The sequence below is a fragment of the Heterocephalus glaber genome, unplaced genomic scaffold (assembly GCF_053883595.1).
Source record: "Heterocephalus glaber isolate CG9 unplaced genomic scaffold, H.glaber_assembly_v1.0 deba00000347, whole genome shotgun sequence".
Taxonomy (NCBI): domain Eukaryota; kingdom Metazoa; phylum Chordata; class Mammalia; order Rodentia; family Bathyergidae; genus Heterocephalus; species Heterocephalus glaber.
This window is the reverse complement of record NW_028258143.1, coordinates 49,407,622-49,430,937: the sequence shown is the minus strand read 5'-3', so window position 1 is coordinate 49,430,937 and position 23,316 is coordinate 49,407,622. Positions and strand designations below refer to the sequence as shown.

The window sequence follows — 23,316 nt, the reverse complement described above, 5'->3', positions numbered from 1 at the left end:
CATCAACTCGAACAGTGGGAATGTAGGAGAGCTGGTTTAGAAAGAAGAGTTATTCTTGCAGCTGTTATAGATTGAAAGTAACAACTGGAACTTTTAATCACTAAGAAAACAGCTAAGAAATAAGACATTTAAGTGATGTGGGATGCTTTAAAATACATTAAGCACTAGAAGATGTGCTTATAAAGGCCACCATGAGAAAATGTTTATTGAACAGAAAAATGAATCATAAAAATAAGTCACTTCTCTAAAAATGGTCCAGTGGTAAACTACTCGGTTCCCTGAATTGATGCAAAAGGCAAGAATATGAGATGACTTCATTTGACTTCTCATAAGCAAGTTTCCCTTTCCAACAGTTACACAATTTTTTACTTTTTACCCAAAACAAATTTTTACTTTTTACCCTACTTCTCTTGGAAGTAGGAAACTTAGATGTTTACTTAAATACTATAGTTTTATAAAAACTTTGAAATGATTATCTCCACCAGAAGTGAAATAAATGTAGCGAAACTGCTAATTTTCTAAGACATTCTAAATTACCTTTATTCCTAAGCTGGAAAACTATAATTAGTACTGAATTAAATTATAAAATTCATTTATTTACACCCTGCCTTGTTGATTAAAGGATTTGATGTGGCAAAACAATAATAAGAAAGAGTAAAGGCAAAAAGGAATCAAGACCAGAAAAGTAGTTAAAAGTCAACACTAGGGAGGAAATATCCACACACATACACATATGATCTCTAAAGATATTCTATAATTTTAAGGGCTGAATATTATCTTTCATTAAAAAGTTTAAAACAGAAAAAAAAAAAAGATAAGTAGTCCCATGAGGACAATGTTATCATCAGAACCCAACAAAATCAGAATGAAGTACTACATTAGCCATATAATTTGGAAACAGGCATTTTTCTTTTTAACTACATACAATAGGGATTAGCCAGGAATGGTGGTTCACACCTGTAACCCCAGCACTCAGGAGGCTGAGGCAGGAGGATCATTGCTGGTTTGAGGCCGGCCTGAACTACATAGTGAGACCCTATCTCAAAAAACAACCCCCTCAAAAGCCCCAGACAAAACATATAATGGGGATCATAATTGTTTATTACAATAGAATACCATATCAATTATGAAATGTGGAAGTCACTTGAAAGAATCGATCTTTTGTTTATATACAGGTAATATATCTTTTACGAAAGTTTATTACATGATCATTTTCTGAATTACATGATCATTTCTGCTGCAGAAATACTGTAATTTCAAAGGTTGGTGTTCTTTTTTTGGGGGGGTAGTATTGTGTCCAAAAGAACATAAGCTCCATGAAGACAGTTTTTTTCCTTCGAGCTGTTAGAGTGCTATCATTCATAGTCTGTGTGAGTGCTCCATAAAATATTTGTTGAGTGAATGAGTGCCCTAATCAGGGAATTATGTATTTCTAAACTTCAAGGTTTCTGTTAATGAGTAAAGATTTTTTCTTTTATTTTACATCACAATGAAGTCAATGGTACTGTCAGTTGCTAAAACAACAGCTGAAAGAAGAGCTCACTGATTCTTTTTCCACTTATAAATGTCACTAAAGGTTTTAACATGCTAGAAAAAACTAACAGCTGCTCCTTGGTTAAAACAATAAATGACTCATTTCTCTTCACATGTAACACCTAACATTTGAAAAGATTAGTGAGTCAGATGCAAACACCAAGATATGACATTTGAGATTATTCCTTACTAGCTGGCAATTTTATGAAGTCTCTTGCTTGAAAATCAGTGAAGAATATTTATGGCACTATTTTATTTGTGACCCTCTAATATGGGTTATTATAACTCTATCTCTTTAAAATATAGAAATCCTTTACCATTTAAATGAGGAAACCCAGTTTTGCTTTTGTTCATTGATTTTTTTAATAAACAGATTAGCAGAAGGTTGTATGGTGTGTATGGTTGTACATACGGTTATGTATTTTTAAAATGAGTTTATTCATATTCTTTTGTCACTAGAGAAAGATGGCTCCCTTTGCTAATTTCAGTTATTTGACAAAGATTCTGTACAATACTTCTGACACTTAAGCACTAGCCAAAAATATGGAATGATACCAGAAGTCATCAAATTTTAACTACTTAAGAAATCAGAAAAATAATATATTAGTTTTTGAAAACTTCAAAGAAGTTTCATTAAATACAAACAAGGAGAAAACCAAGAAAGGAACAAAACTATATTTCTTTACAGAAGAAGTGTATTCTTGCCAAAATTACATTGAAGTTATTTACAAACTAGCATCCAAAACATTAGAGGGATTGATACATACCATAGTTATAATTTTTATAAAAATGATCCCCTAAAAATGACACATTTAAATACTGTCACTTGTATTAAGAGTTGGCTTACATTTGAAGATATGTCATAATGTATTCAAGTCAGATTTTTATAATTTAGATTTTTATAATTTACTTATTCCATAAGAAGACTTATTTTAAATAATACTTTGAAAACATTAAATGGTGGTGCATAAATTCTTTATTAAGCTCAACATCTTACAGTCATTTAATAATCTGAAAACTAATGCTTTACAACTTTTAGGTAAAGAATAAACATTTACAAACTAGATACATTTCAATTACTATTTTAAATATAATTTTTAAAAAATACGCAGTTTTAAAAATGAATTTTTCTTCAGTCATTAAAAAAAATCTCATAAAAGCTGTAAATATAAAAGCTGTAAATATAAAAACTATCCCATGCCTTACGGCAGGTGACTAGCATCTTTCCTCTCGAGATAGCTCTAAACTGAAATCCAGTTCAACCCAAGATCAACTCATCACTTCCCAAAGTCCCTGGAGTGTGAATCCATCCTTCAATTTCTCTATTGCAAGCCCCAGTTCTTCTGAAAACACAGGTTCACGATCTTGTTGCTTTTGGGGAGATGAGAGGATGAGATGGAACCGAGAAGGTGGGCAAGGAAGAAGGAAAAAACAAAAAATAGGTTTCACATGAGTTTGTGGATGCTGACTGTAAGAATGTAGAAACTTAAAAAAAGTATACTCCATGCAAAATGTGCTTACCTTATTGCCATCAGCAAAATAAGCCTGTAAGAAAAAGAAAATTGTATTTCATATAGCTGACTTCATATAGAGCAATGTGCTTAGGAACCAGTAATTGATTTGCAGAATGATTTTGTTACTAAATGCATCTCACGTTGCTACTCTGTGGAATGGTTTTCTCACTCAACTCTACCATTCTGACAGCAAAACTTATTTCTCTGTCCATCAGTCCTACTGTCTACAAGCATTATTCTTTAAGTTCTACACAAACAAGTTTTGTGACTAATGTGTAATTAGCGTTGTTAACCTGAAAGATGAAGAGGATGACTTAGAAACTATGAAATTTCTCTACTTTTAGAAGATGATGCTCACAAGACAAAAAGCAATGAATGTGTCAGCAATGCATACAGTTGGAGGGAGCAATAGTTTATAATTAATATTTTATGCTAATTTCACACTTTTGTTGGAAACTGTTCCCAGGGATGGGTATTCTGGTTCATTCATGGACCATAGAGTGGAGAAACCATTATAATTATATCTGCTATTAATTAAATAATACCAATTTGGAAACAGAAAACTTTATTGTTCAAATATATATCCTTCTAAAAATAATATTATTTATAAATTAACGGAAGTCCTCATAAAATTATGGAATGTGTAGATTTTAAATTAATTTAATTAACTATAACATTTAAACATGTTCTATTATTTTAAAGCATAGGAAAAAAAATCTCTGAATGATTGTTTTCAAACTATTTCCTAGCTTGGCAATTAAGTATTGTCACAAAAGGAATTCCTTCACTAAAAAAAAATTACTCTTATTAAAGTCATGTCAAAAGGCTCAAGTTTTACAGTGTTTTAGACATCATTTTTTTTTTTTTGGTACCAGGGATCGAACTTGGGTCCTTGCACTTGCAAGGCAGGCGGTGGAACCACTGAGCTAAATCCCCGGCCGTACACATCATTTTTTAATTAAACATGACTCAGACACAAATTGTAAGAAATTTAATGTCTCCTTTGTGACACTCACCACAAAAGCATCTGTGTGATCGTCAGAGTCTATTTCTACATCATCTTGGATTTGTTCGACTGTCAGAGCTTCAAGGGGCTGTGGCTAAAAATCAACAGATGTCAAAATACATGACACACTATTAACTGAACAAATTATTTTAGAAAAATATTCTGTAAGAACTTTAAATACTAGCTGGGCATTGTGGTGCAGGTCTACAATCCCAGCACCTGGGAGGCTGAGGCAGGAGGATTGCAGTGACTTCAAAGCCAGCTTGGGCTACATAGTGAGCTCAAGACCAGCCTGAACTACATAGTGAGACCTGTCTCAAAAAACAAAAACCAAAATCCTCAAAAAAAACAAAAACAAAAAAACGCAACACTAAAAGAACCTCCCAAAAACAACTCTGTGAGATACATTATCTCCACTTTATGAGAAAGCTAAAGTTCAGATTTGCCTAGGATCATAAATTGTGAAACTGAAATTAACAGGTTCCATGGACTATGCTTGTTCCATAACATTATTCCCTAAACAACAATAATTGACATTTAGATGGAGAGAAAAGGATAGGAACAAGAAAGAGACTGGTATAATCAAATGAATGTTTAAAATAAGATAATGGGAAAAATGCAAGAAAATTCCAAGGTTTTGAGTATAAAACACTGAGAAAAATGAGGCTACTTCTTGGCATGCCGAGTTTGAGATGCTCATTCAAGGCCTTGAGTATCTTACTGACTTGGATAATTACTTAATTAAATTAACCAAGATAAACCCTGAAATGATAAATTCAACTTATACTACTTGGGATGCTCATCTATGTGACAGTGTTTGAGTGTTCAGAAGTGAGACAAGTTGAAAGGGTGCCAGGAGCAGACAGAGACCTGGCAGGATCCCAGTCGAGTTTCAGCCTGCTGGTGAGGGTCCAAAGGGAAACCCTGACCTGCATGCAAAGCCTCATGAGCAACCTGAAACCACAAGGCAGGCAAAAGAGCTGGCAGGTGAGAGACTCAGTCTGTCCTCATGACAGGAGCCCTGCCACAGAGACTCAGGTGCATGGGCCACTCAGCTAGCAGGGCAGGAGGAATGCAGCCAGCAGAAGCCAGGGAGTGGTCACCCAGCAAAGGTGGTCAGGCCACGGTCACTTCAGCAGTCTCTACAGTCATCATTTCATGTATTTACTTATTTACTTTTTGGCGTTTTGGAGATAGGGTCTTTTGCCCAGGCTGGCCTCGAACTCACTGCAATCCTCCTGCCTCAGCTTCCTCAGTGCTGGGATTACAGGCACATGCCACCATGGGCTTGTATATTCATCATTTTCAAAATAGTTTAAAGTAAAATTGTATACAGTGTGTTTATATCTGAATTTATAGGCAGCTCTCAATTTGGCAAAGTGTATTTCAAGTACTGAACAAATTACCTTTTCTTCCATTTCATAATCCACTCCAAATACAGGATTGGCAGAATAGACTTTGTGAAGTGAATTGATTTCCTTAACTGATTCCTGTAGTTTTTCCATGGGATCTATTTTAAAGCCAAGAACATATCCTCCACTCTACAAGAAAAGCAAAAAAATAGTCCTGAGGAATGGTGTTTATAGTGCATGATAAACTATAGCGCTTATTGCTCTTATCTTACAGTAAAACATTTAAGTTGATTTTTTAAAGCTACATTCCTTGCTACAAAAACCTTCAGGCACATATGAAAATAGAAGATGACACTGAGCCTTCCTGTAGTCACTATGGAATTTCAAGCAGCAGCAACGTGTGGCCAGCTTGGCTTCATCTTTAGCTGCTCTCTCACCTGACCCCCTCCCCCCAGGTTATTCTGAAGCAGCACCAGACATCACATTATTTCATTTAAAAAGCACACTACAGGGGCCGGGGATTTAGTTCAGGGGTTCTGCCACCCGCCTTGCAGGCACAAGGGCCCAAGTTCAATCCCCGGTACTAAAAAAAAAAAAAGCACACTGTAGCCTGTGAAGGCCAAGGGAATGAAGCTTCTTTTGAGCTGGGCCTTGAAAAAGAATAGACTGTACATTAAATGAAGAAAAGAGATGACTTATCCAAGGCTACCTCCTTGAAGACTTAGAAGAGAAAAAAAATTTTTTTCCAGGCTGGCCTCAAAATCATAGCAATCCTCCTGCTGCGGCCTCTCCAGTGCTGGGATCATAGGTGTGTGCCACCACACCCAGCCCAGAAAAGAAATTTGACTGCCACAGGTTGTTGGAGAAGGGTGTTAAAAAATTAGGTAGCACACTAATAGAGCCAGGGATTTAGCTCAGTGGCATGGCGCCTGCCTTGGAAGCACAAGGTCCTGAGTTCGATCCCTGGTACAAAAAAAAAAATAGAGCATAGACTTTGGAGTTCAAATTCTAATCCTACAACTATTTATTAGTTGTATGATTCTGGGAAACTGACTTTCCATAACCTTTCTAAGCCTCAATTTTCTAACCATAAAATGGTTATCAAGTTGTATTAAATAAGATAATGTATATGTGACACTTGTTATGGTTCCTGGGACATAGTAAATACTCAATAATAGCAGCCATAGGCCATGGGAAAGGAGTAGATATTAATGTTTAAATTTAGAATTTAGCTGGGCATGGTGGCAGATGTCTATAACTCCAGCACTCAGGAGGCCAAGGCAGGAGGGTTGCCATGAGTTTGAGGCCAGCTTGGGCTACATAGTGAGTTCAAGTCAGCCTGAACTACATTGTGAGACCTTATCTCAAAAAGACAAACAAAAAAGAGAATTTAGGAGTGTTTTTTTAAATGCTGGATTTTTTGGGGGTATGGGGAATCGAACTCAGGACCTTGGGCAAGGCAGGTGCGGTGCCACTGAGCTAAATCCCTGGCCCTTTTTTTGTTTTTTGAGACAAAATATTATATGCCTTTGACACAAATATACAATATAAAGCTTAAAAAAACAAACACATACATTTTCTTGAACTTAAGAATGAATCTGACTCTTGAACATCCTCCCTGGAAGGGACAAAACTCTTTGATAAGTGGAATACTTACTGTTACCTGTGAGAGATAAAACCTCAGTCTATTATGTTTCTGTATGTATCTATGTTTTCAAAGTCTTGTGAATTAGACCTGGAATCAAAATCTGGCTCCACGACTTACTACGTGGTGCCTCAGTTCACGAACTTAATTTGCTCCAGGATTCTGGGGTTGTGTTCATCACCCAGTGCCAAGTTTGTGAAAAGAAGCAAAATTCTGCCTAATGATGTTCGAGAACCAAGTTGTTCAGAAACAGAACCATCAGTGAACCAAGGTATTGCTGCAACTGAGAGACCATGGATAAAGTTCCTAATTTCCCTGGGCCTCACTTTCTCTGTAAAATGAGGAGGAAATAGTATTATCCAGAGTTATTACACTGAGAAAATGTGTGAAGTGTGGAGCGTAGTGCTTCAATTCTGTCATTAATATAAGTGATGAACATAATGATAAACAGTGATTATGTCCATACAACAAAAAACGCACAGGATCCCTCCTATGGAGATAATCTCTATAGGACCTAAAACATTCCATATCCATCATATTACAGCTACCATTCTTCTTGGATGCAAACTGGTTACTATATGAATAAAACTAAAACCCTGGATAGTCACATTGTTTTAAAAATCTAGGCCAGGGATTTTAAAAATCTAGACGGGAAATCTCAGTGGTTTTTGCCATCTGCTGTGTAGGCACAAGCACCTGAGTTCGATCCCTGGTACCCCCCCAAAACAAACAAACAAACAAAAGAACTATATAAGATCAATAGAAATGTAAAATATCTTACCTGCTGAGAGCTTTCTATGACAAGAGCTAAACCAAATTTTGAATCTCGAATCTTTATTGAACGCTAGATGTAACATGGAAAGGAAAAAAAATGCATGTTTTTATTATTTGATATAGTGAGTCTTTAATACAAGTTTTAAAATGTTCACATAGGAACTACTTTTCAGTCCGAAGAACTGAGTCCCCGTTTCCTTTAAGGTGCTGTGGAGATGGCATGGTGGAGGACACAGGCTGCTCACACAAGTGGCAGGGAGTTTACAGAATGCGCGTGTGCGGGCCATGCTGAAGTTTGAACCTGACCTCTGCAGTGACAAACTGTCACGGATCAAGTTGCAAGCCATTCGGGCCAGGCTGAATTATCCCAGAGGCCACACTTGGCAACTGGATTCTTAAATAGAAAATAGTTTCTATTTGAAGAACAGAAAGCACCAAGCTGTTTACTACTCAGGAATTATTCAGAATAACAGAGGCCAGGTTAGGCGAGCAATATATGTTGATGCAATATAAAATCGCAATGAACAATACAAACACAGCTTATCAAATACCTATGTGGACTCGGATATCTTCCCCACAGTGATTACAACTTCTCATATTTCTTTAGGTGACCGGAAATCATTTTCTGATCTAGTTCTATGGTTTTCTGTTTTAATAAGTTTCCTCCAGCAGACTGAGATGTCTTTGATGGTAGGAACTATGTATTGGTTCATGATTTTCATAATTCTATCTCTACTACCTAGCACAGAGTAGGTGCTCAATATTTGGCAGATGAATGAAAGACCTAAAATAAACTAGAAATAAAAACATTTAGCAAAATACAGGCTTGGCCAGCCGGGTATGGAGGTGCATGCCTGTAATCCCAGCAGTTGGGAGGCTGAACCAGGAAGAGGACCATGAGTTCAAGGCCAGCCTGGAATGTATAACAAGACCCTGTCTCAAAAAACAAAGCAAAACAAAAATTATTCTATATTTCAAAAAGGTCACCAAAATGCATGTACTTACAATTTGCAGGTATGGTATACTGACATTGAAACTGTCATTCATATTTGCATGCCACACAATTCTCACATTCGTAATAAAAAAAGTTCCTAAATTTCCCTGTAAAGCAGAGTAAGAAATGAATCAGTGATCATTTATTTGGATATCTATCCTTTACTTCCTAAATACCAAAAGAATATAATTTTGATTATCATAGAAGCAGAGCAATACTAAAACTAAGTACTGTGTTATGGAATGTCAACAACTCCACCATTCACTGTATGGCACCAAAATTATTTGCCCCTACCATTTATCACTCTCTACTTCTACGCCCCCCAGTATTCACAGAAATTTTCCTTATTCTGTACTTTGAGGTTGGGCATAAAACAATTAACAATCAAACCCAAACCCTAACAGCTCTGTTCTTGGGATGGCCAAGATTAAAATATCAGAAAAGATTATCTATTTCCTCAATTATAAATAAACAAAAATATGTGTAAGTATACATGTCTCTTATAAGGAATTGTTATGCAAAAAAATTAGCCCCCATTATTCCCTGCCTATGCACCATTAACAATACGAAGTCTAAATTTATATGGAATAATTCTTTACGTCATTGTTCCCTCTTTTTTTTCTTTTCTTTGAGAAAAGGTCTCACTTTGTAGCTCAGACTGGCCTTGAACTCATGGCGATCCTCCTGCCTCAGCCTCCCAAGGGCTGGAATTACAGGTGTGCACTACCACACGTGGCTGTTTCTTCTTTATTTTTGGTACTGGGGATCGAACTCAGGACCTTGCGCTTGAGAGGCAGGCAGTGGAACCACTGAGCTAATCCCCGGCCCCTGGCTGTTTCTTCTTAATTAGAAAAAAAACAACTTGTAAAACCCCTAAAGACTCACTAATGGGAGAACGTATTGTATATTTTATTATTTTTCAATAAATTCAAGTTAGTTTGACAATGACATCCTTATTTTCAATAAACTACTTATCTCATAATCCTGGAACATCTCCTTAGCTAATAAAAAATCCCAGGGATTATGCCAGGCGGTAAGGACCTAACCATGAATGGAGTAACCTACCGCATTTATAAGGCTGGCCATCTATGTGGGGGATACAGACAAGCCATGTAATTTACAGTAGTAACGTGGAATGCAGTGTGAAGTACCAGTTGTGTAAGGAATGCACAAAGGGGAGCTTTCAGAAAGTGATAGCTAAGCTATCACCTGGAGCAGGGCCTGGGAAATTGCAGCCTGTGGTCTGGTGCCACTTTTTATGTGGCCCACAAGATAAGAATACTTTTTATATTTTTAGATTATAAAAAAGTCAAGAGAGGAATATTTCTGAGGCATGAGTATTGTACAAAATTTACATTTTGGTGTCCTCACTGGAACGCAGATCATCTGTAGCTGGTTTCACATTACAATGGCAAGCTGGGCTTAGTGGTACACGCCTGTAATCCTAGCACTCAGGAGGCTGAGGCAGGAGGACTGCTGTGAGTTCAAGGCCAGCCTGGGCTACATAATGAGTTCTGGCTAGCCTGAAATACATAGCAAGATCCTGTCTCAAAAAGAATACTGTTTCATACCACAAGCTACAATGCTATTTTAATAATTAAAGGGTTGAATGAACACAAAAACATGATGAATGGAAAAATGAAAAAAGTGATTACCAAAATACAGCAGCAAAAGGTTCATTAGCCCTTAGCGCAGTACCTGATCACTGGATAAATTCCACACTCCACTGATTTTATCATACACATGTTCTTGTGGTAATAATCTTAACTGCTTGTTTTGAATCAGTGCACTTCTCAATTTAACTTCACGATACATCTTAGAAGTTTCATACGCTCTACAAAGAAGAACAAACAAAAGATCATCCAAACCTAAAATGTGGCTTCCTTAGCTAATATTTACTTACCTACTAAATATACAGTCATTAGTATTTATCGTTCAATTATTATGGTAAGTTAAAAATTACTTTGCAATGAGGTTTGGTGATTATACATTTTTGGTAGCCTTTGTCATGTTAGTGTAGTATTTATACTTTATTTTATTTTTGTTTTGTTTTTTGCTTTTTTTTTGAGGCAGGGTCTTGCTATGTAGTTCAGGCTGGCCTTGAGCTCATGGTGATCCTCCTGCCTCAGCCTCCCAAGTGCTAGGACTAGAGGCATGCACCACCATGCCCAGTTATCTCCCTATTTTAGCCAAAGGTATCATGATTCTTTTGACACAAACAGAAATTCAGTTCCTTTTCTCTCTGTAACCTGTACTTACAGACAGAAAAGCAGAATGAAACTACACCAATTCAAAAATGGATTCTAAGGGGTAAGGGAGGAGGTAGAGGTAGGGACAGGAAAAGAGGGAGCAAGAATAAAATCTCTATTATTTTATTCTCTTCCCATGTCTCTCTATTGACAAATCACACAGAAAAAAAATCTGATTAACTTCTGATTAGTTAAATCTCCTCAACTCCCCCCCTTTTTTTTTGCTTTTTGAGACAAGAGTCTCACTGCAATTCAGGCTGGCCTTGACCGTGCATGCCTCAGCCTCCTGAATGCTAGGATAACAGGTGTGCACCACCATTCCTGACTGTTAATTCTAATTTTATACTACAAGAAAACAGGCTAATTTATTCACTCAACAAAACGAAAGAGGACCAGGGATTTAGCTCAGTGGTTCCGCCGCCTGCCCCGCAAGCACAAGGTCCCGAGTGAGTTCAATCCCAAAAACAACAACAACAACAAAAAAACAAAACAAAATGAAAGAGCTTTCTCAGCTTTAATAACTTTATAATCCACTTATATTTATGTCTTCTTAAACTTCTGAGTGTTACTTTAACTAGTACTCTAATACGTTACTCGTGAGAGAGTAGGATTTGATTGTTCTGCTTATAAATCTTAATTTTCTTCAGTGCTGTTATCATTAATATTTAACCAATGGAAAATGTGCACATGATTTATGCTGCTAGTTATGTGGGGGCAAATGTATTTTTATACTACTAAAAAAAAAGCAGCTTTCGTGCTCCTTTCATATGTCATTTAAAGCTTTTCATTTCATAATACTTCCAAGTGAAACAAAGAACCAAGATTTAGGTATATGACCAAGAAAACTGAAAAAATATGTTTACACAAAACCTTGTACACAGATGTTCACAGCAATAGTAGTCAAATAGGTAAAAAATGGACACAACCCAAATGTCCCTCAACTGATGAACAGACAAATGAAATGTGGATATCAGGGAACATTAGGCAGCTATGAAAAAGAATGCAATGCCACCAACACATGCTGCAACATGAACAGACCCTGAAAACATGTCAGTAAAAGGAGTCAAACACTTTGGCCACATACTGTGTGGATCCATTTACAGGAAATGTCCAGGATAGGCCAATCCTTAAGAGACAGAAAATAAGCTCATGGTTGTCAAGAAAATAAGTTCATGGGTGCCCGACTGTGGGGAGAGGGAATGTGAACAATGCCAGAGGTACGGGGTTTCTTTGAGGGGTGACAGAAGCATTCTGTCAGGATATCCTATCAGCATTCTGATAGGATAATGCTGAGATGTAGGACCTTGTGAATATATTAGGCTACGAACTGCATACCCCAAGATGGTAAACTTTATGTTAGGTGAAATTTTATGTCATATGAATTATACCTCAGTAAAAAAGTAAAGCAAGTGTGGTGGCACATGCCTGTAGTCCCAGCACTAAGGAGGCTGAGGCAGGAGGATCATCACCACGAGTTCAAGGCCAGACTGGACTACATAGCGAGACCCTGTCTCAAAAAGACAGACAGACGGACAGTAAACCATTATGTTAGGTGTCATGGTACGGAGCTGAAATCCCAGCTACTTGGGAAGCTGAGGCAGGAAGATCACAAATGGCAAGGCAGCCTGGGTAACCTAGTGAAAGCCCATCTCAAAAAAAAATTGGGGGGCCGGGGATTTAGCTCAGTGGTTCCACTGCCTTCCTCGCAAGTGGAAGGTCCCAAGTTTGATCCCCAGTACCAAAAATAAAAAATTTGTTTTAAAAAGGGTCTAGAGATGTAGCTCAGTGCTTCCTGATTTTAATCCCCACCACTGAAAAACAAAACACAACTATTTATATAAGTAATTCAACAAAATTAAAAAGCAAACTAGGAAACTAAGAGATACTTGCAACATATATGACAGATAATAGTATAATTAAGAAATTTACCATACAAAATTGTAAATAGCTGAAAATATATAAAATATATGAAAAATGTCAACATTACTAGTGATAAAAGAAATATAAATTAAACAATTATACACTTTGTCCTCTTAGCCCAGCTTTAAAAAAAAAACCATAGCATCCATTCTCCAGCCAAGGGAGTGAAAATAAAATGTGAAGATAAATGGAAAAACAAAAACAAAAACAAAAACCATAGCATATACAGCTGGTTTTTTAAAAAAGAGGTGAGGGATGAAAAAGAAATGAATTCAACAGACAACAAAGCAAAAACCTCTTTAGGAAAAACACCCAAATATATTTATTTGTTATAAAAATGATCTTATTTTATTAGCTGAATTACTCAACTTACTGACACTGAATGTCAATTCTCTATTTCATTCTACCTACCTTGGTAGCTTACTTAATCTTCAGTATTCTTACATATTTTATAAATTCCTATAAAGCTCATTATACTTCTAACCTGTATTCACTAAATCTTTTTATCACAGAATTACCTTAAAATATTCTATAAAGTATTACTATACCTGTGTACTGCAATCACAGAAGTAAAAAGCCTAGGACTTCCGGAAACCAAATTGGTAAATATAAATTCAAAGCGAGTATTGTTACATTTTGTTAGTATATAAAGAGCTTCAGTTTGGCCTCGTAATTTCTGTAAGGACAAATTTATTTTAAAGTTTAGATTTGAAGAGTAATTTCTCATTTAAAGTAAAAACAAATATTAATTTCAAATATTTAATGTCTCACTATATAAATATATATATACATCTCAGTAAGATTTTTCAGACTTACAGAATTAGCAGTCCTTGTTGCAATATTCAATATGCAGTTGTAACCAATAGCTAAAATTCAAAACCAAAGAATTTAAGGAATATGATACAGTAAACAGAGAAAAGCACTGTACAAAAACATATATACAAAACTTTTAACATTTTAAAAAATTAAACGCAAATAGAAAAATAACTTCTAAAAATTGTTAGAAGTACACATTTTAGTTAAATAATTAAAAGAAATATTCAATTCTGTCTCTTTGAACAAACAAAACATTCATAATACAGGAGGAATGAAATACAGTTTTCTACAACCTACACAGCAGTATTTATTGAAAATATTAACACCACTATATCAAAAGAAAAATTCCAGCTGAATAATCTAGATAGTTTTAAAAAACAAGCCAAATCTAATACAATGAAAGACTTTACTTTTATTAGAGCTTAGATCTCCCTTCCTTGGGATTTCTTGAAACACATTAAAGCAAATTGTCAAAGATAAGCAAAAACAAAGACAAAAAATATATAGTGTAAAATCCCTGATCTTATCTATGTCCAAGACACAATTACAGACTGAAAAATAAGAATGGACTATTTCTTTTGCATTACAAAGCAGTCTGTCGTTAGCCCAAGATTTCTGAAGTTTTGGTGAATTTCAAATTTCCACGTATTTCGTGGTATAACTTTTTTCTTTTTTTGTATCAAAAGCTATCATCCAAGTTCCTTGACAAAGGATTTTTTTCCTTAGAATTTTATCTAACAAGGATACTTACAAAGATTGACTCTGGGTAATGCCAACGAATGCCAGATAATTCTTAAATTAGTTACTAAAAGTCTACCTAAAAACAAATAAATAAAAAATTGATTAGCTTAATTAAGGACCTACTTTTTCAGGTGAACGTGGAACTCTGGCCCAATATCAAAACTGATGTTTTTTACACAAATCTTTTCTAGGGTAAGATTGTAAAAATCTGAGAAGGTATTCAAGTATTCACTGCCAAGAGCTTGGTTTGACTTAGAATGACCAAGGGAAGAATTGTGAGCTTTTTTTTTTTTTCCTGAGATAGGGTCTGGCTATGTAGTCCAGGTTGGCCTGGCCTTGAACTCATTATGTAACCCAGGCTGGCCTCCAACTCTCAACCCTCCTGCCTCAGCCTCCTGAGCCCCACTTTGTTACTAGTTTTTTGTCATGTTAGAAAATGTTCAGGGGTCCCAGCAGGTCATATGTGTACAACTCAGTATGGGATGGTAAAATTACAAAGCCATTCACTGAAATAAGACTTCTCAAAGAACTCTCATGTGCACATTCATGCTGCTGTACAAGTACCTTCCTAGCAGTTCTCATGTAAACGCGTATTCACACAGTTCTATTGTGAACGGAATAGGATTTCCCTTTCCTTTTCTATCTTCTTATCAACCAGAAGCTCTGCACACTTCAGTGAAATTTCAGTTAAACAAAGGTTTCTGGGATCAGTGCACATACAAGGAGTTATTTGTATTCCAAGTAGGATTTCAGGCACCTGTGATGGAGATTTCTGACCAGGGAGGCCTTTTGTCTTTCCTACTCCAAAGTGCTGGTAAAGGTACAGGATTCTGCATTCAATGAGTCCCTGATGAATTAAACAAATGTTCCATTACCCATAGTTTTTGTTTGTCCTGGAGGTTGGGCTGTCACGTCAACCTATATGAGAACAACCACATTTTCTCTTGGCTTCCTCAAGTTAATTCATATTTCAGCAAGATACACTATTATGACAGTGGAATTATTATTCCACCCTCAAAGGCACAAACCAAAACATTTTATTCACTGCTAGATGCTTCCTCCTCACTGGGGCCTGGAGTCACTGGAACGCTTCAGCAAAGTGATGTAAGCACTGTTTTAAGATGGGCCCTCGATAGCGACAGGATGTGCCCGCCAATGGCAGTGATGGTGGCTTCCTCTCATGAAGAAGGCTCAGCAGGCCGTACTGCTCACGTATGAGCCAACCACTGACCAGCAGCAAGGCCTGGCCAGCAAGCAGCACCCTAAAGGTGCAGTGAACACCTTCTACCCTAAGGTTCCAGTTCCCTCCCCATCTTAATGAGGGTTTTTTCTCCAATTCTACTTTCTAGTAGAGTCTGTGTCCCTCCTTCCTAAGCCTCTTCACCTATGAAACTTCTAGGAATCACTAAGCTCCTCTCCTGCTTTTTCCCCTGAGGAAGAGTAATGACACTCTGGAGACCTGCTGATTGCTGGTTACTGGCTCTATGGGCAGCTGCTGTATGCAGCTGGACTTCAGAGTCTACCCTGAGATTATCTGGTTTGGGAGGGACTTGGGGTGCAGCCATGACTGCTCTCAGTGACAGAGAAGATGCTAGATTCTCCAGTCTTCAACCTACAAACAGACTTCACAATGAGGCACTAAATTTATTTCCACATGTCCACCTGGAGGTTTCCATCTTAGGTGCTTGGGTATTAGCCCTGGATTTCTTTAAAAAGCACCATGGCTCCAGGTACACAGCTATGACCTACTTACACTCACTACTCCATACCCTTCTGGGGTCAGAGCTCTCCCACACCCATGCATATAGGGCTCCTGAAGTCTGAACAGTTACTGGAATAAAGCTGATGTGAGAACCAGGACTGATGCTGAGGGAGAACTTGTGTTCCTTGGCTGCAGGCTTAATATCTATGTCTGCCCTTTTTTCTACTTAAGTCTCAGAAAATTCTATGGACTCAACTCTTCTATTCCCATATACATTTTGTTGTTGTTGTTTTGAGACAGGTCTCATTACATAGTCTAGGCTGGCCCTGAACTCACTATGTAGCCCAAGCTGGCCTCAAATTTGCCTCCTGCCTCAGCCTCCTGAGTGCAGGGATTATCATGATTACATATATATATGATGCTCTTTCATATACTCTCCAGCTAACACAAATCAACATTTGTAAATTAAACCAGAATATAAAATATATTATAAAATATACTCACCCCTATCCCCATTATTTCCTTTGGTGTCTTCAATTGAATCTAAACAATCAATAAGGACTTCACCAGGTCTTGTTTTCATTTGTCTAAAGTAAATATAAATTTTTAATGTTATAATTACAACAACATCTTACAATTTCTTTAGGGAGAGTAGAGACACTGTATCAAAATAGCTCACAATATAAATGACATAGTCCCAAATTTTAAAGTGAGGTCTGTGAAGAACCTCAAAGACCTGGCTATCAGTGGGGATGCAGTGACCAGTGCCACTTAAGAGTAAGTAGAACTGGGCCAGGGATTTAGCTCAGTGGTGCTGCGGCCTGCCTTGCAAGCTCAAGGTCCCAAGTTCGATTCCCTGTACCAAAAAAAAAAAAAAAAAAAGAGTAAGCAGAACTACCAAGATATATTATGTAAAGGTACAAATTTCCAATGATGAATGCCATTACAGTGTATGCCTAAAATGTACCAATAAAATTAATTTTAAAAAAGACTAAGCAGAACTGGGAGGAAAGGGTAGCATTTGGAGAACTGCAAGGGAAAGACAGGTGAGTCCCTGATTAAAGAGAGGACAAGAAACAGAGAAACACAATTGGGTAACTAAGGAGAAACCAGATAATAGAGAACCCTGAATGGCAGTCTGACCAGTATGGCCCCAGTTCTGTGGACAGTGAAGAGTTCCCAGAGGTTTTTAAGTAGAGAAAAGGACATCAGGTACCTATGGAAGGAATGGCTAAGAAGAGTTGATTGCAAAACATCTTCAGGCCTTAGCACATAATTAGATACAAGAAGAGCTTGCTGACTAGTAGAATTCTGCAGTGTCAAAACACAAATAAACCAGAAATCCTGAGAAAACAAACTAGTAGACTACAAGGAGAGCATTCTAATAAGTTTGCCACACAGCCAACTTAAGTAGCTATTGAGAATAGTGATATGATCACATCATTTCCCTGATTTAAAGCTTTCCATGTCATCCAACAGCCTAGAAGCTGAAGTCCAGAATCCTCAGCTGAACATTTCACAATCTGGCTAACCTACCTTTTTATTGTACCTCCAACCTCTTCCTGAGGCAGACCCTATCCACCATCAATGATATTTATACCTCCAAGACATCGCTTCTATTTTTTATTCTCTTCTGGAATACTTGTTCCTATCTGAACAGACAAAGCCCTGCTAATTGATGGGTGCAATTCATACATCATTTCTTCTGTGAGGCTGTTCCAGGGCATAATGAACTGTTCTCCCATCATCCCTAGTTTTCTTTTTTTTTCATATTTTTCACAATGGTTAACTACATTTATTATAGATGTCTATGTGTACCTCTTGGATAGAAGAGGTGAGAGTGTATGAGAATAACCAGCACAGTAACCAGGAAAAGGAACCATTTGATAAATGCTTAATTGAAAATGCTCATGAAATGGACACTCGTTTGGATTGAGTCCTCCAAGAATGAAAGAAAAAGGTCATACATAGGTTGTGTGTAATAATTCCTTCCAACCTCCTAAAGGACCGAACACTATGTTAGTCTTAGGAATCCAATCACAATAAAGCCTGAGAAGTGTACCAACATCTCATTTTTCCATCTAAAGAGGTGCCATCCAGTGAGAAGTGGTTAAGAAGCTCTTGGCCATTAATCCAACAAGTTTAGCTTTAGTGTTTTCCACCCCCTGGATTTTGGGGAAGGTAGTTTCTGAAACAGGACTCCTTGATTGGTGATCCGGATGAATGAGATTAAAGTAACCACAGATACAAAGTTTTTTGGTTAAGACTTTTTTTTTTCATTCTTTTTTAAATTTTTTTGTACTGGGGATCGAACTCAGGACCTTGAGCTTGCCAGGCAGGCGCGGCGCCACTGAGCTAAATCCCCGGCAAGACGTGGTTTTTTTGAGTCTGGGTCTCGCCCTGTTTCAAGCTGGCCTCGAATTCGCGGTCTTCCTTCCTCAGCCACTGGGAATGCTGGGATTACAGGACTGCACCAGTGGTTAGGAATGGCAAAGAACCCTCACGTCTACTCCCCTTGTTTTATAAAGGAGAAAACTCGAATTTAGAATGTTCAAGTCATTTGTCCGAGGGCCCACAACGGGAGTCGCTATTCCAGACCTAGTTTTAGAACCCGGTTTCCCGAGTCCTTGCTCAAGACCCTTGCACCACGCGAAACTGAAATCCCAAGCTTGGTTGGGCTCAGTGGACGCCCAAGCCCTAGTGGTCCCGGGCAAGGTGTGGGTCACATTCCTGAAAGGTCCCAGTCTGGGCCGGGGCCGCAGATCGCACCGGGCCGAAACGTAATCGGGCCGTGTTTCTACAGTGGCACCTCCCCCGAGGGCCGCAGCGGCCCAGGCAGTCTGGGTCTCCGCGGCGCCGCCCGGCGCAAACCGCCGTACACCCTCGCCAGGCCCTGGGCCGGAGTGGCGCCGAGTCGCCCTCTATAGGCGGTAGGCCCGAGGGAATCTCGGAGACTCACTGCGAGGAGACGTCGAAGCGGACGTCCCGGTCCTCCCAAAGCACGTCCAGCACGGACATGGTGACCAAAGCCCCCGGCCGGGTCTTTTCACAGCATTGGAGGCCCGGCGGCGTCTCGCCGGCTCCAAGGCAACGAGAGCTTCTCTCACGACGACTACGGCGGGCGCCGAGACCCAAGATTTCGCGAGGCAGCGTGCGCTCTTTCCGTGCCAGTTCGCGTCAATAAGCCGATTTTTGGAGGGAGGCGGGCAGGCTGGTTGACCTCTAGGCGCCCTTTCTCACCTTCAAACAAACATTCTTTAGCCATTCCACTCCTTTGGCTATTTCTCTGCACTGCCAAGAAATTTAGATTTAAATCTCCGAATTCCTTAGGGGAGCCCCACCCTATCTCATCCTGCCCGCCCCTCCTGGCCACTCTCCAGCCAGCCAGGCTCAGTCTTTGGAGGACGTGCTTTCTGCCTCGGGAAGGCTATTCCCTCACAGAGCTCATGGCAGGCCCCTTGTCACTTAAATTTCAGCTCGAACGTCAGCTCTGATCTTTTTGTCTCTCTGCTGTGAGCAAACTAAGGATAGGCGCCTGATCTATCTAGTTCACTTTGAATAATACCGAGCTCAGAGTGGGCATCCAATATTTTTTGAATGAATGGAAATTCCTTCTTTCAACACAATCTTTTTTTTAAAATCTTGAGGCAGGGACTCACTATGTAGTTCAGGTTGGCCTTGAAGTCACTATGTAGTCCAGGCTGTCCTCGAACTCATGGTGATCCTCCTGCCTCAGCCTCTCAAATGCTGGGATTACAGATGCACCACTACTCCCAGCAGTCAATGCAATCTTGACAATTCTTTTTTTTTTTTTTTTTTTTTTTTTGACAATTCTTTAAACTAGTGATTCACAAAGAGTTATCTGGGGACCCCTGGGCATCCTCAAGATCATTTTGTTATTTCTAGATCAACGATAGGTCTAGTCTTTCAGGGGGCTCACAAGGTGAAACCATGTGCATAAAAGTGTGAAGTCGTTATTTGCCTTTTTAATTCTCATTCAGTTACGAATGTACAGTGGCATTTTCTGGAGGCTCTGTGGTGTGTAATTGAATGTAGGAACAGTGATTAAGAATCCAGCTGCCTCACTGGGCGTGGTGGCACAAACGCCCAGTGATCCCAGCACTTCGGAGGCTGAGGCAGGAGAATTGCTACAAGCTTGAGGCCAACCCAGGCTCTATAGGGAGATCAAGGCATTGGTGGTCCAGCGGTAGAAATTTTGCCTGCCGTAGGGAGTGCAAGGCAAGCTTGGATTACATAGCAAGACCTTATCTCAAAAAAGCAAAAACAAAAATGAAACCCAGATGACCTCAATTCATAATAGCTAAATCTTGAAAGCATCCTCTATGTCCACCAACAGATGACTGGATAAAGAAAGTGTGGTATTTAGATACAATGGAGTACTACTCTGCCATAAACAAGGATAAATTTGAGTCATTTGTAGGCAAATGGATGCACCTTGAGACCATAATGTTAGAAATAAGTTAGACACAGAAGCTTAAATATAGTTTCTCTTATGTGAGAAATTCAATATATAAATAAAGTGCAAAATAAGACAGACAAGAAGAAAAAAGAGGGGGAAAAATAGTCATTATAATCCAGCATGGGCACTTTATCTTAGTATAATTGTCTTACATGTTTTCTAAGTTCTTTGGCCTGTTAGTCTGACTATTAATCTATATGTATGTTAATTAAGTTTATAAGGACTTATAAGATAAATAAGTGAATCTGATGTTGGCAAAGAAAGGGAAGCGGGATGGGGGAGAAGAATTAAGTTGTGTTATGTACATATAGCAATTCCCCACAATGAATGTAATCATTATTACTGCAAGTATGTATTAATAAAAATTAAAAATTTTTTGAAAAGAATCCAGCTGCCTTTCATTAAGCTAGACATTTAAAAGATTTGCAAAAAATATAAAGCAATGATATGCTTTACAACATTTTTTTAAAAATGTAATTATTTTAAAAGTCATATATGTTAATATATAATGAGTTATCATCAGTGTGTGTGTGTGTGTGTGTGTGTGTATGGTGCTGGGGATCAAATCTAGAGTCTTGCATGTGCTAGGCAAGTATTTTGCTACTGAGCTGTGAGGACATCCCCAATTCTATTGTCATTTTTCTTTGTTTTTGAGATAGGGTCTTGCTGTGTAGTTCAGGCTGGCCTTAAACTCACAGCAATCCTCCTACCTCAGCCTCCTGAGTGCTGCGATTACAGGTGTGTGCCACCATGGCCAGCATCTATTGTCACTTTTAAGTGAATTAATAAAAATGTAAATATCTCAGTAAATATGAACAGCTACTTATGCAAAGAAAACTCTCAGTAATGTTTCTAAGTGTATAATGGGGTCCTGATATAAAAAGTTTGATAACTACAGCTTTACATGATTATCTAGAGCTCCTGTGTGGCAGCTCAGCCAAGTACTGAGGGTACTAAGGTGAAAGACCATGAGGAACTGTTCTGGGGTGAAGGGGACAATGGTGACAAAGGCACATGTAGTGCACACACACTCAAGGCTCCGGAGGACTCGTGCCCAGGTCCCTCTGGTGTCGGTGGAACTTGTGACTCACTCCTCACCAATAGAACAAGCAAACGGGCCTGGGACTCGATTCCACAATGGTGCCCTGTGTGTCACCAGACTCTGTCTCAGCAGATAGGAGTGAGAAAGGCTCTCGCTGGCCAGAAGAAGCCAGCTACTGCGATCTGGTTCCAGTGCTGGAGGCTGCAGTCCTGTAGGCCAACGGAATGAGAATCTGTGAACGACATGCAAGAGCGAGAAAGCAGATAGTTTCCCAGCTGAGCTTCTGAGGAGGCTGCACCCTGAGGAAACAGCTGGCTTGCAGTCTGCTGAGACCCTGGAACAGAGGACCCAAGTAACCTGTGCCCAACTTCTGACCTAGGGAAACCTTGCCTATTCGAATAATGCTGCAGTGAACATGGGAGTGCAAATGATTGCTTTAAAATCTTGATTTTAATTCTTCTGTATATGTAGCTAGTAGAGAGACTGCTTGCTTATAGGGTAGTTTTAATTTTTTGAGGAGCATCTATATTGTTTTCTATAGAGGCTGCACCATTTTATATTCTTTTGTTTTGTCTTTTTTTTTTCTTTGTCTTTTTGAGACAAGGTTTCACTTTGCAGTTTAAGCTGGCCTTGAACTCACTTTGTAGCTCAGGCTGTCCTCACACTTGCAGTGATGCTCTTGCCTCAGCCTCCAGAGTGCTGAGATTATAGGCATGCGCCGCCACACCCGGCACCATTTTATATTCTAACCAATACCATATAAGAGTTCTAATTTCTCCACAATTTCACCAACATCTTTTATCTTTGGGTTTTTTTTTGAAGATTGGTCTTATCTTACAATAAAATTATTGCACACACAAGCAACTTTCCAAGTCAAATTACTGGAAAATTGACACAAAGCAAAATGCTTTTAAAAGATGAAATAATTACATTTGAAATATTCCAAATGTTCAATCTCTATCTTAAATCTGATCTATGTCTTAAGTTCTATGTGAAAACAATAAATACATATCTGTCACAAGTTCATGAGTAGTGCTTATTCCAAACTGCTTTAAAATATAAAGAGGAGGGCTGGGGGTTTAGCTCAGTGCTTCCCTCACCTGCCTTGCAGGTTCAAGGTCCAGAGTTCAATCTCCAGTACCAAAAAAAAAAAAAAAATGTAGATATAAAATATAAAGAGGAGTGAGGGGCTGCTAACTGGTAAAGCAACTGTACAGCATGTGGAAAGCCCTGAGTTTGATCCCCAGCTCTGGAAAGAAAGAAAGAAAGAAAGAAAGAAAGAAAGAAAGAAAGAAAGAAAGAAAGAAAGAAAGAAAGAAAGAAAGAAAGAAAGAAAGAAAGAAAGAAAGAAAGAAAGAAAGAAAGAAAGAAAGAAAGAAAGAAAGAAAGAAAGAAAGAAAGAAAGAAAGAAAGAAAGAAAGAAAGAAAGAAAGAAAGAAAGAAAGAAAGAAAGAAAGAAAGAAAGAAAGAAAGAAAGAAAGAAAGAAAGAAAGAAAGAAAGAAAGAAAGAAAGAAAGAAAGAAAGAAAGAAAGAAAGAAAAGAAATCC

General features: G+C 38.3%; 1 protein-coding gene across 2 annotated transcripts; it reads right to left on the bottom strand.

Annotated features, from left to right (window-relative positions):
- Positions 1-1,862: 1,862 nt before the first annotated feature.
- Bbs5 (Bardet-Biedl syndrome 5) lies at positions 1,863-19,555 on the bottom strand. Of its 2 annotated transcripts, XM_087200035.1 has the most exons (13): positions 19,206-19,555; positions 16,751-16,833; positions 15,302-15,391; positions 14,555-14,620; positions 13,804-13,853; positions 13,536-13,663; positions 10,517-10,652; positions 8,830-8,925; positions 7,832-7,894; positions 5,460-5,594; positions 4,064-4,147; positions 3,055-3,078; positions 2,215-2,904 (listed from the first exon to the last, which is right to left on the bottom strand). In XM_087200035.1, exons 3-13 carry the CDS (start codon positions 15,378-15,380, stop codon positions 2,803-2,805), a joined length of 963 nt encoding a protein of 320 aa, XP_087056161.1. In that variant the 5' UTR covers positions 15,381-15,391; positions 16,751-16,833; positions 19,206-19,555; the 3' UTR covers positions 2,215-2,802. The 2 variants fall into 2 exon arrangements, with proteins under 2 accessions (XP_004857681.1, XP_087056161.1); XM_004857624.4 differs by lacking the exon at positions 15,302-15,391 and having other exon boundaries at positions 1,863-2,904; positions 19,206-19,358.
- Between the last annotated feature and the right edge of the window lie 3,761 nt (positions 19,556-23,316).

Bases quoted from the DNA above. Each gene is read 5' to 3' on its own strand.
- Bbs5 (XM_004857624.4), bottom strand. From the start codon at position 19,264: ATGTCCGTGCTGGACGTGCTTTGGGAGGACCGGGACGTCCGCTTCGAC. The intron at 14,621-16,750 runs GTGAGTATATTT...ATTTGTTTTTAG, and splicing joins AGGAAATAATGGGGATAGGG to GTAGACTTTTAGTAACTAAT. The intron at 8,926-10,516 runs GTACTGCGCTAA...TCTGCTTTACAG, and splicing joins GGAATTTATCCAGTGATCAG to GGAAATTTAGGAACTTTTTT.